Source organism: Nerophis ophidion, linkage group LG02, assembly GCF_033978795.1.
Source record: "Nerophis ophidion isolate RoL-2023_Sa linkage group LG02, RoL_Noph_v1.0, whole genome shotgun sequence".
NCBI lineage: Eukaryota > Metazoa > Chordata > Actinopteri > Syngnathiformes > Syngnathidae > Nerophis > Nerophis ophidion.
This window is the reverse complement of record NC_084612.1, coordinates 15,512,798-15,530,357: the sequence shown is the minus strand read 5'-3', so window position 1 is coordinate 15,530,357 and position 17,560 is coordinate 15,512,798. Positions and strand designations below refer to the sequence as shown.

At 42.7% G+C, this 17,560-nt stretch overlaps 1 protein-coding gene across 1 annotated transcript in view; it reads right to left on the bottom strand.

Annotated features, from left to right (window-relative positions):
* igdcc4 (immunoglobulin superfamily, DCC subclass, member 4) overlaps positions 1 to 16,342 on the bottom strand; it is a 232,452-nt gene extending 216,110 nt beyond the window's left edge. The window contains exon 1 of the mRNA XM_061878024.1: positions 15,910 to 16,342. Within this exon, the coding sequence (XP_061734008.1) occupies positions 15,910 to 15,976 (67 nt within the window). The 5' untranslated portion in view covers positions 15,977 to 16,342. The remainder of the gene's footprint in view (positions 1 to 15,909) is intronic.
* Between the last annotated feature and the right edge of the window lie 1,218 nt (positions 16,343 to 17,560).

The window sequence follows — 17,560 nt, the reverse complement described above, 5'->3', positions numbered from 1 at the left end:
GGATGGGGAAATAACTGATGGCGTGCAGGTAAAAGTATATTTATTGGCAACAGGGAGGTGCACAGTAGTAGAACGATCTGGCACAGAAGGTGGAACTAAATAGAACTAAGTAATTAGAATCAGATGTGCTGGCAGGACATAGAACAGAAAGTAAAAGGTGCTTTAAAAATAGAAAAAACAAACAGGAAATACTGACAAAAAGAGCACCAGGACAGGAGGTGACTCAAAAACACCGGAAGTAGAAACTAGAAATAAGAGCACTGGACAGGAATCAAAACGTCAAACACAAACAAGACAAAACTATCAGTAACAAGCCTAATTGCCACACTTCAATTACAATGTTGTGCTTGTAACGCGAAAACAAGACAACTTGAAGTATCTTTTGACACACAAAAACGTCGGTCACGACAATCCCCCGCCGTTGGGTAAATCTAGTGACGGTCACTTAAAGGGGCCGCACCGAATTACTCACTCTTAAAGGGGAACATTATCACCAGACCTATGTAAGCGTCAATATATACCTTGATGTTGCAGAAAAAATACCTTTTTTTTTTTTAACCGATTTCCAAACTCTAAAAGGGTGAATTTGGCGTTTGAAACGCCTTTCAATTGTTCGCTGTCGGAGCAATGACCTTTCACCCGTGACGTCACAACAGGAAGCACTCCGCCATTTTCTCAAACACCTTACACACACCAAGTCAAATCAGCTCTGTTATTTTCCGTTTTTTCGACTGTTTTCCGTGCCTTGGAGACATCATGCCTCGTCGGTGTGTTGTCGGAGGGTGTAACAACACGATCAAAAACGGACTCAAGTTGACTTACGTGGAGTGCTAATCAGACATATCAATAGTCACGGCATGCTAATCGATGCTAACATGCTATTTGGGCTAGCTGTATGTACATATTGCATCATTATGCCTCATTTGTTCTTGAGGAGACACAGGAAAGAGCGAGGAGAGTGTAATGCCCGCAGCTGCGTGAGAACGTCTACTCGAATATTACGATATAGTCATTTTCTATATCGCACAGAGAAAAACCCGCGATATATATCGTATATCGATATATCGCCCAGACTTAGATGCAAAGGATTCTGGGATACGTTGCAACCCCGGCCAAACTATGAAAAAAACTGTGGCTTATAGTCTGAAAAATACGATAATGAAAAAACGCAGGTATTTGTCTTTTTTTCAGTTTTGGTATCAACGTGGTAACTTTTGACTACCCTGATAAAGAATGTTTGAGGTCTGTGGAAATATGTAAGAAAACAATCACTAGAACTTCTAATGTCAGCCTTTGTGTTTCTGAAAACAGAACCCACTGTTTTTTCAATCAATCCATCAAAGTATATTTATATAGCCCTAAATCACAAGTGTCTCAAAGGGCTGCACAAGCCACAACAACATCCGCGGTACAGAGCCCACATAAGGGCAAGGAAAATCTCACCCCAGTGGGACGCCAGTGACAATGACTATGTGAAACCTTCTAGAGGACCACATATGTGGGCAACTCCCCCTCCCCCCTCGAGGGGAGACCGAAAGCAATGGATGTCGAGCGGGTCAAACGTGATATTGTGAAAGTCCAGTCCATAGTGGATCCAACATAACAGTGAGAGTCCAGTCCGTAGTGGATCCAATATAGGAGCGAAGCCATTTGGGAAATCTAATTATGTGAATATAGAAGCAGAATATAGAAATAACTTCACGCGCATTTTGCTTTGGAATACTTAAGTTATATCATAAAAGCTGACCTACTTAAGTTCATGTCGATGCTCTTTATTAAGGAGCCACAAAAATTGCTTATTGACCCCCAAGTGTGAAAGACATCTAAACACTGCAGTCACGACAATAGTTTGTATTCACCTGACGTCACGTCCTGACTCATTATTAACTGAGCGAGGCTGAAAGTGGTGGGCCAGTGAGCGTCTGTTGTCGTCACGATCTGGACTGCATTTTGAAGATAAATGCCCTATGCTTTCATTGGAACCGTTCATATCACGGAAAAAAAGTTTTGTCAGAGTTTTTCGAGGGATAATCAAGAAGAAGAACACACGTTTTTAGTCATCACTTTGTTTAAGGTTAGTTTGATACACTTTTAACGTTAAGTATTTCCCAATGAAGTATTATCGCAATGTTATTTGTAATTTGTTTTATTTCGAAGTTCTTAAAGGGGAACATTATCACAATTTCAAAACAATAAAAATCAGTTCCCAGTGGCTTGTTGTATTTTTTGAAGTTTTTTTCAAAATTTTACCGGTCCCGGAATATACCTAAAAAAGCTTTAAAGTGCTTGATTTTCGCTATTTTCGATGCGACCATCCATTTCCCTGTGACGCCATACGGTGCTGCCAATGTAAACAAACAATGGCGAATAGCACAGCAAGATATAGCGACATTAGCTCCGATTCAGACTCGGATTTCAGCGGCTTAAGCGATTCAACAGATTACGCATGTATTGAAAGGGATGGTTGGAGTATGAAAGTATTGAAGAAGAAACTGAAGCTGTTGAGCGAATAGCTATTGACGGTATTTATAGCCATAGCATGGCCAAATAGCTGCGTTAGCATCGCCGGTAAAATGTGCGGACCAAACGATCAGGACTTTCGCATCTCGTGACACTGGAGCAACTTAAATCCTCCGATTGGTAAGTGTTTTTTCGCATTAAATGTGGGTGGAAGGAAACGTAATATAGTTGCAAATGCATCTGCAGGTTATCCATACATCTCTGTGCCATGTCTGCTTAAGCACCGCCGGTAAATAGCATGTTAGCATCGATTAGCATAGCATGTTAGCATCGATTAGCTGGCAGTCAACATCAACAAAACTCACCTTTGTGATTTCGTTGACTTTATCGTTGCAAATGCATTTGCAGGTTATCCATACATCTTTGTGCCATGTCTGTCATCGCCGGTAAAATGTGCAGACACACTCTGGCACATTCAATGGGGGTCTGGCGGCAGACACTTTCGCATCTTCGGGCCAGTGGTGCAACTTGAATCCCTCCCTGTTAGTGTTGTTACACCCTCCGACAACACACCGGCGAGGCATGATGTCTCCAAGGTTACAAAAAATAGTCGAAAAAACGGAAAATAACAGAGCTGAGACCCAATGTTTGCAATGTGTTGAAAATGAAATAGGCGGCTGTATTACTTCGGAGACGTCACGTTCTGACGTCAACACCAAAAGGCAACAATCATAAATGAAGCTTTCAGCACATACACAATGTTGACATCTATAGTTATATTTTTTTTTAAAGACGGGGGAAAAGCATCCATCCTTGTAAGCGGCGGTGCAACAAAAAGGCAACAAACGTGGCTATAGATGTGAAGTTAAATCATGAAATGCAACCTTACTCGAACAAAAGTTCAGTTCAGTATATTTGTAACATGCATACAATACAATGTAATGAATCACACATTTCCAGTTGTTTCATTACAGCATGTTTGAAAAGGAGCAGGAAGAAGCAGATCTTATTTAATCCAACCCCTTTTCATACCATAACAATTGTATCCAATTTCCTTGTTCTCTGTAACAGAGCAGTGAACAAATAAATAATAAATAAATAACATGCAAACAAATATTAAATACATAAATAATCTGTGTCTTAATGTAGAAAAAAATAAAAAAAGAGATGTTAATCATAATTCTTTTTCTGTGTTCTTTGTGAACACTTGTAGTTTGAACAGTCTCTTAAACTGAATCACATTGGTGCTCTGTTTAATTTCTTTGGTTAATCCATTCCATAATTAAATTCCACATACACGTATGCTAATGCTTTTAGGTGTAGTACATGCATACAAATGTTTTTGATTATATTTTCCTCTCAGGTTTTATTTCTCCTCTTTTGTTGAGAAGAATTGTTGTACATTCTTGGGTAGCAGGTTATAGTTTGCGTTATACATCATTCTTGCTGTGTGCGAATGAACCAAATCATTGAATTTCTACAATTGTGATTTAATAAATAAAGGGTGTGTATGTTCTCTATATCCAACATTATTTATTATTACAAGTGATCTTTTTTTGTAACACAGTTAGTAAATGAAGCGCACATTTGTAGTTGTTTCTGCACAATAACTCAGATATGGTAACACTAGTGAGCAGTAAAAAATGTAAGTGATTTTTGGTCAAGAACATGTTTAGCTTTATGATGTGTTTCTTGCTACTTTATGTTGTATATTTTTTACATGAGATTTCCAATTAATTTTATCATCTATTATAACACCCAAAAATGTGTTTTCTTTAACCCTTTCAATATCTACTCCGTCTATTCGTATTTGTGTTTGACTTTCTCTTCTACTGTTACAAATTAGCATTATTTTAGTTTTGCTGAGATTCAAAAGCGATGCATGATTTATCCGGGAAAGTCTCTTGATACCAATTTTCATGACCCAGCCACACACATAGAAGTTGTATACCTCCATGCTTTTCGGAACTTTCATCTGTTTTGCCGTGTAGAATGGCGTCTGGCGCACCAGCATTTTTTTTCGTCAATTTCTTTGTTGGCAGTAAAAATTGCAACATTACTTAGAGATAGTTTGGCTGAGTCCACTTCCAGTGCTGCTGGACTGATCACAAAGTAATGAAGTGGGCGTGAATTCACGAGCAACCCAGGTACCTTAAGATAGCAACTTTGAAAATGTTGTGAATCAGTACCAGGTAGAACTGGCGGGATTCGGTCACGGCCAGAATAAATGCACCGGAGTCTTTACCATGAATTGATTAACGTGGACCCCGACTTAAACAAGTTGAAAAACGTATGCGGGTGTTACCATTTAGTGGTCAATTGTACGGAATATGTACTGAACTCTGCAATCTACTAATAAAAGTTTCAATCAATCAATCAATCAATCAATCAATCAAAACCTTTCCCGAACCATGAATATACAGCATATCGTAAACCAGGGCCCTGAAAAGAATTGTATTTATTTATTCATGTGACATTTTTTTCATGCTTTTATAATAAAACTTGAATTTAAAATTGTATGCATGTTTTTGCTAAAACTAAATAAAACACTTGGAAGAAAACTTAAAAAAAGTGTTAAAAAATAATCAAAACTAAATTGTTCAATTTTTTTTTTTTGGTGCAAAATACCAATTATAACATCATTAAAACATACATGTCTACTCCTTACCAGTAAAACTGATAAGCGACCGACGGATAACCCTTAGGACCGCTTGACAAAACCTTTTTTGATAAAGTTTAGGGATTTGACCTACTCAGTGGCCTAGTTTGGAGCAGACTTGGGCAAATTAAGGCCCGGGGGCCACATGCGGCCCATTTAGCTTTTCAATCTGGCACGCCAGACATTCCCAAATTATTTTTTTAGATCTTTAAAATGGAAAGTGTAGCTGCTATTATGATGTAGAGTGATGTTTTCTAATGACCGTAAGTCTTGAAGTATACAAACTAAGTATTTCAATGGTTGGAATCTGCACTTTTGGATGAGTTACTATGGTAATATAATTAGTTGCTATGGTTATCTAAATAGTTACTATGGTCATCTACGTCACAGCAGCTCAGATGAGGCACCAAGCAGTGTGGGTGGGAAGTGTTTCCACAGACACAGAAGTAGATTTCCACAACAAAGTTCTAAAGCTTAGTGATATATCAGATTGTAGGTGGGTTTATTTTGTACCCGTCACGTTCATATTTCACCGTTGGTTGCATTTTTGTTGCGTTTCACTTGATTGTAAAACATGTCGATCGGCAAGGGGTGTGACATTCATATTTTGTCAATATTCAGTGTTTTATCGTTTATAGAAAAAATGTAAAATTCCATTATGTTTTTTAAGGCGGTCTGTTTTCAGCATTCAATCAGACATTATTGTGAGATTTTGTACTAGTATCCCTAAAAAAAAGATATACCGGCCCCAAGACACATTTTTTTCTGTAAATGTGCCCCCCGAGTCAAAATAATTGCCCATGCCTGGGTTAGAGTGTCCGCCCTGAGATTGGTAGGTTGTGAGTTCAAACCCGAGTCAGACCAATGACTATAAAAATTGGACTCATTACCTCCCTGCTTGGAACTCAGCATCAAGAGTTAGATTTGGGGGTTAAATCACCAAAAATGATTCCCGGGCGCGGCACCGCTGGTGCCCACTGCTACCTTCACCTCCCAGAAGGCGAACAAGGGGATGGGTCAAATGCAGAGGACACATTTCACCACACCTAGTGTGTGTGACAGTCATTGGTACTTTAACTTTAAGATTCCATTTCATGGTTTGATTTTTTTGCTCGTATCTGCTTTTAGTGGTAAAATCTAGTCCCCTCGCATAATGTATTTAATTTTGTGGCCCACCACTTCGTTTATTTCCGCTCAAAAGTCACATGACTGATTACAACCTATACCGTATAACAGGGCTAGGGAACCTATGGCTCTCGAGCCAGATGTGGCTCTTTTGATGACTGCATCTGGCTCTCAGATAAATCTTAGCTGACGTTGCTTAACACGATAAGTAATGAATAATTCCGCTGGTAAACACGGTGTTAAAAATAACGTTCAAAATATAAAACATTCTCATGCATTTTAATCTATCCATCCGTTTCTATCGCACCTGTTCAAGAAGTCGCATTAATGGTCAAAAGTATTTTATTTATTATTGGTTACCTTCAGATTAACAATGTTATTAAAAAGAATAAGTGATGCATGCATTTAGTTGTTGTAATCAGGGAAAGTCCAAATGAAAGAAGAGGCGTAGAATTCTCTTGTCAGAGCGTGGGATGACACTGTACAAGGGTACAGGTCTACGTGTTTCTCCTCATTGAGCTAAATTGAGAAGAGTCTCTGTTTAATTCCTTGCTTCTTGTCTGTTTAATAGATGTCATCAGTGTTTGAACCTGACAGTTGTGTTCAGTGTTAAAAATATTATACGGCTCTCACGGAAATACATTTTAAAATATTTGGCTTTCACGGCTCTCTCAGTCGTATAAGGTGGATTCATTGCCACTTTTGTCAAATAAGGATACTATTCTGCACCACTTTACCGGACACTACTATTACACAACTTTCTTGTTCCTTGTATTTTCTCATGACCCTACAAGATCACCACCAGCTGCACTGATGTTTTTGCACAGGTCTTTGTTATGAAATCTTACGGCCGATCGTTCACCCACTCGTCAGTTGTGTGGGCAGACTTTTTGTTCCCTCCGCGACCCGCCTCGCTCTCCACTTGGGAGCCGTCGCCGGCGCCCCCACCACGTCTCTCAATGTCAGCCCTCGATGGGATCACACAAAAGACCCAGCATAGATACGCACGTCAAACGCAGCACTATCTCACTCGCACAAGCAGGTTATGAAAGGCAGAGGGGAAGTTGTTTTATATCATACCCTATGGGTCAAACAATTTGCTTATTTACCACTCAGCTGCAACTAAGAAGCCCATTAACGTCCCTCAAGGTATGCACTAATTTACCTTATAGGGCTATACTGTATACAGCACTCTAATGTTCATGTGTGCACACAGCACAGTATGTCTAAGTGCAGTAATAAATTCATTCTGTAAGGACTGTAAGTCTTCCAGGACCTTAGTGATTCGTAATTGTACTGTTGTTGTTTTTATATCTATATTGTATACGCTATTCAACGCAGAGCAATGATTCAATGCAAACTTCATCCATATAAATTGTATGAACGGTGTGGCTCAGATGGTAGAGCGGCCGTGCCAGTTTGATTTCAGCTAACGCCATCATTTTCTTCGGGCAAGAAACTTCAATTAATCAATCAATCAAACAATGTTTATTTATATAGCCCTAAATCATAAGTTTCTCAAAGGGCTGCACAAACCACTACGACATCCTCGGAAGAACCCACATAAGGGCAAGGAAAACTCACACCCAGTGGGCAAGGAGAACTCACACCCAGTGGGACGTCGGTGACAATGATGACTATGAGAACCTTGGAGAGGACCACATATGTGGGCAACCGCCCCACTAGGGGACCGAAAGCAATGGATGTCTAGCGGGTCTAACATGATACTGTGAAAGTTAAATCTATAGTGGATCCAACACAGCCGCGAGAGTTCAGTTCAAAGCGGATCAAGGGGGCCCTTCACCCACCTTGCCCCCAGTGCCACTCTCACCGGTGTATAAATGCTAATCAATGTTTTGGTGGGAGTGCAAAAAAAGTAAAAAACAAAGTAAAAAAAAACATTTAGTTTATTATAAGTATTTGTCTAAATAAAGAATACTGTATTTTTCCGACTATAAGGCGCTAAAATCATTTGATTTTCTCAAAACCGGACAGTGCGCCTTATAACCCCGTGCACCTAATGTACGGAATAATTTTGGTTGTGCTTACCGACCTCAAAGCTTTTTTATTTGGTACGTCGTGAAATGATAAGTGTGACCAGTACATGGCAGTCACACAAAAGAGATACGTGTTGACTAAATTATGATGGCAGTCACACATAAGAAATATGCGTAGACCAGTGGTTCTCAACCTTTTTTCAGTGATGTACCCCCTGTGAAAATGTTTTTAATTCAAGTACCCCCTAATCAGAGCAAAGCATTTTTGGTTGAAAAAAAGAGATAAAGAAGTAAAATACAGCACTATGTCATCAGTTTCTGATTTATTAAATTGTATAACAGTGCAAGATTATTGCTCATTTGTAGTGGTCTTTCTTGAACTATTCGGAACAAAAGATATAAAAATAACTAAAAACTTGTTGAAAAATAAACAAGTGATTCAATTATAAATAAAGATTTCTACACGTAGATGTAATCATCAACTTAAAGTGCCCTCTTTGGGGATTGTAATTGAGATCCATCTGGATTCATGAACTTAATTCTAAACATTTCTTCACAAAAAAAGAAATCTTTAGCATCAATATTTATGGAACATGTCCACAAAAAAATCTAGCTATCAACACTGAATATTGCATTGTTGCATTTCTTTTCACAGTTTATGAACTTACATTCATATTTTCTTTAAGTATTATTCAATACATTTATTTATAAAGGATTTTTGAATTGTTGCTATTTTTAGAAAATTTTCAAACAATCTCATGTACCCTTTGGCATACCTTCAAGTACCCCCAGGGGTACGCGTACCCCCATTTGAGGACCACTGGTGTAGACTGCAATATGACTCAGGTAAACAACACCAACATTGTATATGTTCCATTGAAAATATAGAACATTACACACGGCGCTCATAAATCTATCAAAATGTTTTAACGACTTTGGTAAGCTATGAGGCTGCATCGCTTGATGGATTGTACTGTGCTATAACATATTATTATGGTGTGTGTATTAGGTAAGACATTATCTGGCGTTTTGTTTCGCAATGTTATGCAAAAGCAACTTTTCTTACCTTCTGGTACCTGCTGATCTGTATTTGGGATCTGCATGAGTCCTGAAAATTTGCGAGCATCCACCTTTGTAGTATGTACAATTATGCTTTAAGCTTCTAGTTTTTTCCCATATAAAAACAATGTTACGTTTTCTTCCATTCACCGTACCATGATGTAAAAAATAAAAAAAAAACACTGTATTTTTTACAGTAAAGTTCTGGCGACTAAACTGACAGCTTTCCTGTAAAAAACACAGTGGTACTTTTTTTCCATTTAGTGTACTATGTAAAAAAAAAAACACTGAATAGTTCACAGTAAAATTTTGGCGAGTAAGCTGCCAGTTGTTGGTGTAAAAAACAGCGATACTGTTTTTCTTTTTATGGTAGTATGTTGTAAAAAAAAAAACTGTGTATTTTACAGTAGAATTCTGGCAACTAAGGTGCCATTTTTTCTGTTAAGCAAACAGTGGCACTGTTTTACCATCCATCCATCCATCCATCCATCCATCATCTTCCGCTTATCCGAGGTCGGGTCGCGGGGGCAACAGCCTAAGCAGGGAAACCCAGACTTCCCTCTCCCCAGCCACTTCGTCTAGCTCTTCCCGGGGGATCCCGAGGCGTTCCCATGCCAGCCGGGAGACATAGTCTTCCCAACGTGTCCTGGGTCTTCCCCGTGGCCTCCTACCGGTTGGATGTCCCCTAAACACCTCTCTAGGGAGGCGTTCGGGTGGCATCCTGACCAGATGCCCGAACCAACTCATCTGGCTCCTCTCGATGTGAAGGAGCAGCGGCTTTACTTTGAGTCCCTCCCGGATGGCAGAGCTTCTCACCCTATCTCTAAGGGAGAGCCCCGCCACACGGCGGAGGAAACTCATTTCGGCCGCTTGTACCCGTGATCTTATCCTTTCGGTCATGACCCAAAGCTCATGACCATAGGTGAGGATGGGAACGTAGATCGACCGGTAAATTGAGAGCTTTGCCTTCCGGCTCAGCTCCTTCTTCACCACAACGGATCGGTACAACGTCCGCATTACTGAAGACGCCGCACCGATCCGCCTGTCGATCTCACGATCCACTCTTCCCTCACTCGTGAACAAGACTCCTAGGTACTTGAACTCCTCCACTTGGGGCAGGGTCTCCTCCCCAACCCGGAGATGGCACTCCACCCTTTTCCGGGCGAGAACCATGGACTCGGACTTGGAGGTGCTGATTCTCATTCCGGTCGCTTCACACTCGGCTGCGAACCGATCCAGCGAGAGCTGAAGATCCCGGTCAGATGAAGCCATCAGGACCACATCATCTGCAAAAAGCAGAGACCTAATCCTGCGGTTAGCAAACCGGAACCCCTCAACGCCTTGACTGCGCCTAGAAATTCTGTCCATAAAAGTTATGAACAGAATCGGTGACAAAGGACAGCCTTGGCGGAGTCCAACCCTCACTGGAAATGTGTTCGACTTACTGCCGGCAATGCGGACCAAGCTCTGGCACTGATCGTACAGGGAACGGACCGCCACAATAAGACAGTCCGATACCCCATACTCTCTGAGCACTCCCCACAGGACTTCCTGAGGGACACGGTCGAATGCCTTCTCCAAGTCCACAAAGCAGATGTAGACTGGTTGGGCAAACTCCCATGCACCCTCAAAAACCCTGCCGAGAGTATAGAGCTGGTCCACAGTTCCACGACCAGGACGAAAACCACACTGTTCCTCTTGAATCCGAGGTTCGACTATCCGACGTAGCCTCCTCTCCAGTACACCTGAATAAACCTTACCGGGAAGGCTGAGGAGTGTGATCCCACGATAGTTGGAACACACCCTCCGGTCCCCCTTCTTAAAGAGAGGAACCACCACCCCGGTCTGCCAATCCAGAGGCACCGCCCCCGATGTCCACGCGATGCTGCAAAGTCTTGTCAACCAAGACAGCCCCACAGCATCCAGAGCCTTAAGGAACTCAGGGCTGATCTCGTCCACCCCTGGGGCCTTGCCACCGAGGAGCTTTTTAACTACCTCAGCGACCTCAGCCCCAGAAATAGGAGAGTCCACCACAGATTCCCCAGGCACTGCTTCCTCATAGGAAGACGTGTTGGTGGGATTGAGGAGGTCTTCGAAGTATTCCTTCCACCTATCCACAACATCCGCAATCGAGGTCAGCAGAACACCATCCGCACCATACACGGTGTTGATAGTGCACTGCTTCCCCTTCATGAGGCGGCGGCAGACGGTGGTCCAGAATCGCTTCGAAGCCGTCCGGAAGTCGTTTTCCATGGCTTCCCCGAACTCTTCCCATGTCCGAGTTTTTGCCTCCGCGACCGCTGAAGCCGCACACCGCTTGGCCTGTCGGTACCTGTCCACTGCCTCCGGAGTCCTATGAGCCAAAAGGACCCGATAGGACTCCTTTTTCAGCTTGACGGCATCCCTCACCGCTGGTGTCCACCAAGGGGTTTTAGGATTGCCGCCCCGACAGGCACCAACTACCTTGAGGCCACAGCTCCGATCTGCCGCCTCGACAATAGAGGTGCGGAACATGGTCCACTCGGACTCAATGTCCAGCACCTCCCTCATGACATGTTCAAAGTTCTTCCGGAGGTGGGAATTGAAACATTGTCTGACAGGAGACTCTGCCAGACGTTCCCAGCAGACCCTCACAATGCGTTTGGGCCTCCCAGGTCTGTCCGGCATCCTCCCCCACCATCGCAGCCAACTCACCACCAGGTGGTGATCGGTAGAAAGCTCCGCCCCTCTCTTCACCCGAGTGTCCAAAACATGAGGCCGCAAATCCGATGACACAACTACAAAGTCGATCATGGAACTGCGGCCTAGGGTGTCCTGGTGCCAAGTGCACATATGGACACCCTTATGTTTGAACATGGTGTTCGTTATGGACAAACTGTGACGAGCACAAAAGTCCAATAACAAAACACCACTCGGGTTCAGATCCTGGCGGCCATTCTTCCCAATCACGCCTCTCCAGGTTTCACTGTCGTTGCCAACGTGAGCGTTGAAGTCTCCCAGTAGGACAAGGGAATCAACCGGGGGAGCACTTTCCAGTACTCCCTCGAGTGTTCCCAAAAAGGGTGGGTACTCTGAACTGCCGTTTGGTGCATAAGCACAAACAACAGTCAGGACCCGTCCCCCCACCCGAAGGCGGAGGGAGGCTACCCTTTCGTCCACTGGGTTGAACTCCAACGTACAGGCTTTGAGCCGGGGGGAAACAAGAATTGCCACCCCAGCCCGTCGCCTCTCACTGCCGGCAACGCCAGAGTGGAAGAGGGTCCAATCCCTCTCGAGAGAAGTGGTTCCAGAGCCCTTGCTGTGCGTCGAAGTGAGTCCGACTATATCCAGCCGGAATTTCTCGACTTCGCGCACTAGCTCAGGCTCTCCCCCCCCCCCCAGTGACGTGACGTTCCACGTCCCAAGAGCTAGCTTCTGTAGCCGAGGATCGGACCGCCAAGTGCCCTGCCTTCGGCTGTCGCCCAGCTCACAATGCACCCGACCTCTATGGCCCCTGCTATGGGTGGTGAGCCCATTGGAGGGGTGACCCACGTTGCCTCTTCGGGCTGTCCCCGGCCGGGCCCCAACTGTTTTACCATTTAGGCTAATATTTAAAAAAACAACTATATGTTTTTACAGTACAATTCTGGCAAGTAAGCTGCAGATTTTCCAGTAAAAAAACAGCACTTCTGTTTTTCTTGCAGCTGTGATAGGCTCCAGCACCCCATGCGACCCCGAAATAGGGACAAGCTGTCGAAAATGGATGGATGGATGTTGTATAAATCACCGTACACTTTACAGTAAAATTCTGGTGGATAAAGCTTCTAGTTTTTTTCCGGAAAACTCAGTGGGAGCTTTTTTTCCCATTCACTGTACTATGATATACTAAAAAAAAAAAACCAACAACAACAAAAAAAACACTGTATATTCTACAGTGAAGTTCTGGCGACTAAACTGACAGTTTCCTGAAAAAAAAATGGTACTGATTTTCCATTTGTCGTAATAAATTGTAAAAACCACAATGAATTTAACAGTAAAATTCTGGTGACTAAGCTGCCATTTTTTTCAAGTGAAAAAACTATTTTCCCATTTATGGTACAATGTAAGGTTATACAGTATACCGATATTAGTATACTGCCACAATACTAATGAATCATTGTCGGTACTATACCGCCTCTGAAAAGTACCGGTCCAAACCCCCAACCCAAATGCAAATTTTGTGGCATCACATCTTCTTTCGTTTTTTTTTTATTTATATTATGTTTACAAAGTCAGGAAATATGTCCCTGGATACATGAGGACTTTGAATATGACCAATGTATGATCCTGTAACTACTTGGTATCGGCTCGATACCCAAATTTGTGGTATCATCCAAAACTAAAGTAAAGTATCGAACAACGGAAGGATAAGTGATTATTACATTTTAACTGAAGTGTAGATAGAACATGCTAAAAAAGAAAGTAAGCAGATATTAACAGTAAATTAACAATAATAATAATAATAATGGATTAGATTTATATTGCGCTTTTCTATTGTTGGATACTCAAAGCGCTCACAGAGAAGTGGGAACCCATCATTCATTCACACCTGGTGGTGGTAAGCTACATCTGTAGCCACAGCTGCCCTGGGGTAGACTGACGGAAGCGTGGCTGCCAGTTTGCGCCTACGGCCCCTCCGACCAACACCAATCATTCATTCATCATTCATTCACCAGTGTGAGCGGCACCGGGGCCAAGGGTGAAGTGTCCTGCCCAAGGACACAACGGCAGCGATTTGGATGTCAAGAGGTGGGAAGCGAACCTGCAACCCTCAGGTTTCTGGCACGGCCGCCCCTAACAAGTAGATGAATAATTAATTACCTACCACTTGTCCTTAATAATTTTGACAAAATAATAGAATGGAAAATGATGCATTAACATGCACCTGGGGATAGGTTGATTGACAACACTAAATGGTCCCTAGTGTGTGAATTTGAGTGTGAATGTTGTCTGTCTATCTGTGTTTGCCCTGTGATGAGGTGGCGACTTGTCCAAGGTGTAACCCGCCTTCCGCCTGATTGTAGCAAAGATAGGCGCCAGCGCCCTCCGCGACCCCAAAAGGAATAAGCGGTAGAAAAATGGATGGATGGATATATAAGAAATACTTGAAAATATAGGCTTCACGGTGGAAGAGGGGTTGGTGCGTCTGCCTCACAATACAAAGGTCCTGCCGTCCTGGGTTCAATTCCAGGCTCGGGATCTTTCTGTGTGGATTTTGTATGTTCTCCCCGTGAATGCGTGGGTTCCCTCCGGGTACTCCGGCTTCCTCCCACTTCCAAAGACAAGCACCTGGGGATAGGTTGATTGGCAACACTAAATTGGCCCTAGTGTGTGAATGTGGGTGTGAATGTTGTCTGTCTATCTCTGTTGGCCCTGTGATGAGGTGGCGATGTGTCCAGGGTGTACGCCGCCTTCCGCCCGATTGTAGCTGAGATAGGCACCTGCGCTCCCCGCGAACCCAAAAAAAGGGAATAAGCAGTATAAAATGGATGGATGGATGGAAATTGGCCCTAATGTGTGAATGTGAGAGTGAATGTTGTCTGTCTATCTGTGTTGGCCCTGCGATGAGGTGGCGACTTGTCCAGGGTGTACGCCGCCTTCCGCCCGATTGTAGCTGAGATAGGCACCAGCGCCCCCCTCGACCCTCAAAAAAGGTAATAAACGGTAGAAAATGGATGGATGGATGGAAATTGGCCCTAGTGTGTGAATGTGAGTGTGAATGTTGTCTGTCTATCTGTGTTGGCCCTGTGATGAGGTGGCGACTTGTCCAGGGTGTACACAGCTGAGATAGACTCCAGCCCCCCCCCCCCCCCCTGAAAGGGACAAGCGGTAGAAAATGGATATATGTCGTGGTGGTCTGTGCAGCCCTTTGAGACACTAGTGATTTAGGGCTATATAAGTAAACATTGATTGATTGATTGATATATATATATATATATATATATATATATATATATATATATATATATATATATATATATATATATATATATATGTATATATATATATATATATATATATATATATATATATATATATATGTATATATATATGTATATATATATATGAGAAATACTTGAAAATATATACCCCCAAATCCAAGTATGGGACTTTAACTTTAACTTTAATAACTGGGAATATGAATTTGACACATCTTGTCATTTTTTTACAATGACAGGAACAAGCATGATACAGAATAAATATTTTTTAACATCCGGAAAACGCTCTGATGATTTGGCTTGACAAGCTCGCTACTGACGCCGACAGGACACAAGTGTAACTGCAGCCTCGTCAACTGATCACTTTATGATTTCTCGTCTTACGAAAGCACTTCCCGGACTCGAACAGCGTTTTCTAAAGCTTTAAAAAAAAAAAAAAAAGTAGCCTACTCACTTCATTAAACATGACGCCGTACAAAGTTCGAGCCCGGCTCGGTTGTGAGGCCAATTTACTGCCTTTGTGGCACCAGTCGCTGCTTCTTCCCAGCCAGTGTGTGCGGCAAACACACAACACACAATAGTGCGCTGCAAGGTGCACACGGGCTCACCAAAATAAAAGCACGCATTTAAATTCTTTTTTTTTTGTCTTTACCTTGCTTGGATGAAGCACACACGAGAAAAAGCGCAGAGATGATCCAAGTGGCGCTCTTCACCGCCATGTACAGCCTTGTTTGGGGGGGTGCGGGGGTTCCTCCGGTGGCTTAGGAGCAGCGTGGGTCTTCCAGTCCGTGTCTATGCACACACGCACACGCACGGTCACGGCACATGCGAGGCATTTCTGGCCGGTCAGTCCGCTATTGTCTCCTCGCCGGTGTGTGGGATTAGGGAGTCCGTAAAAAATTGTAAAATAAAACAAAAAAGGGTTTGCCCGCCACCTTACGAAGGCGACCTCCGGGTCCCACGCCAACTAGTGGGCTCGTCCCAACAACAACAATAACCATGCGTGTTGGAAGAGCCGTCGTGTCCCTCGGCGAGTCCACGCCATGTTGCAAGCCAATGTGCTGCTGGCTCTGCTGGCTGCTCCAACACACACACGCACACGTGCATGCGCGTACGTGTGGGACGCGCGCACGTTCCCAGACAGTGGACTTCCAGCAAACCCGGGGTCCCAGTCTTCTCATTCTTTAACTCTTTACAGACACTGCATTAGGTACACCTGCGCTAATCCTTATACTAAAAACAATGCATCTGATAATGATAACAATTGATATTTATTACCCATGCATATTGCAAGTATAAACATGGGATGTACGCAAAGTGTTCAAAAAAACTGTTAAACAAGAGTTAAAGTGCAGGCTTCACTTTTTCCACATTTTGCTCCGTTGCAACCCTACTCCAAAATGGAATGAGTGCATGTCTATCCAATAAGAATACCACATAATGACATTGTGAAATTGTTCATTAAAAAAATGTTTGCAAATTTATTTAAAAATAATTAAATAATCCAATGCACCAGGGGCGTCACTAGCTTTTAAGGACAGGGGGGCTTAGCCCCCTGGACAGGGGTAGGGAACCTATGGCTCTAGAGCATGGGTGTCAAACTCTGGCCAGAGTTTCATTTGGCCCTTGAGGCAATATCAAATTAACATTAGAGCTGGCCCGCCGGTATTATACAGGACTGTCTCAGAAAATTAGAATATTGTGAAAAAGTCCTTTATTTTCTTTAATGCACCTAAAAACATGAAAATGTCATACATTTTGGATTCATTACACATCAACTGAAATATTGCAAGCCTTTTATTATTTTAATATTGCTGATTATGGCATACATCTTAAGAAAACTCAATAATCCTATCTCATAAAATTAGAATATTTCCTCAGACCAAGTAAAAAAAATATTTTTAACAGCAAAACCAAATGAAACATTTGAAAATGTCAATTACTGCACTCAGTACTTGGTTGGGAATCCTTTTGCACGGATTACTGCATCAATGCGGCGTGGCATTTAGGCAATCGGCCTGTGGCATTGCTAAGGTGTTATGGATGCCCAGGATGCTTCAATAGCGGCCTTTAGCTCATTTGCATTATTGGGTCTGGTGTCTTTCAGCTTCTTCTTCACAATACCCCACAAATTCTCTATGGAGTTTAGGTCAGGAGAGTTGGCAGGCCAATGGAGAACAGTAATGCCATGGTCAGTACATCAGTTACTGCTGGTTTTGGCACTGTGGACAGGTGCCAGATCATGCTGGAATATGAAATCATCATCTCCATAGAGCTTTACAACAGATGGAAGCATGTACATA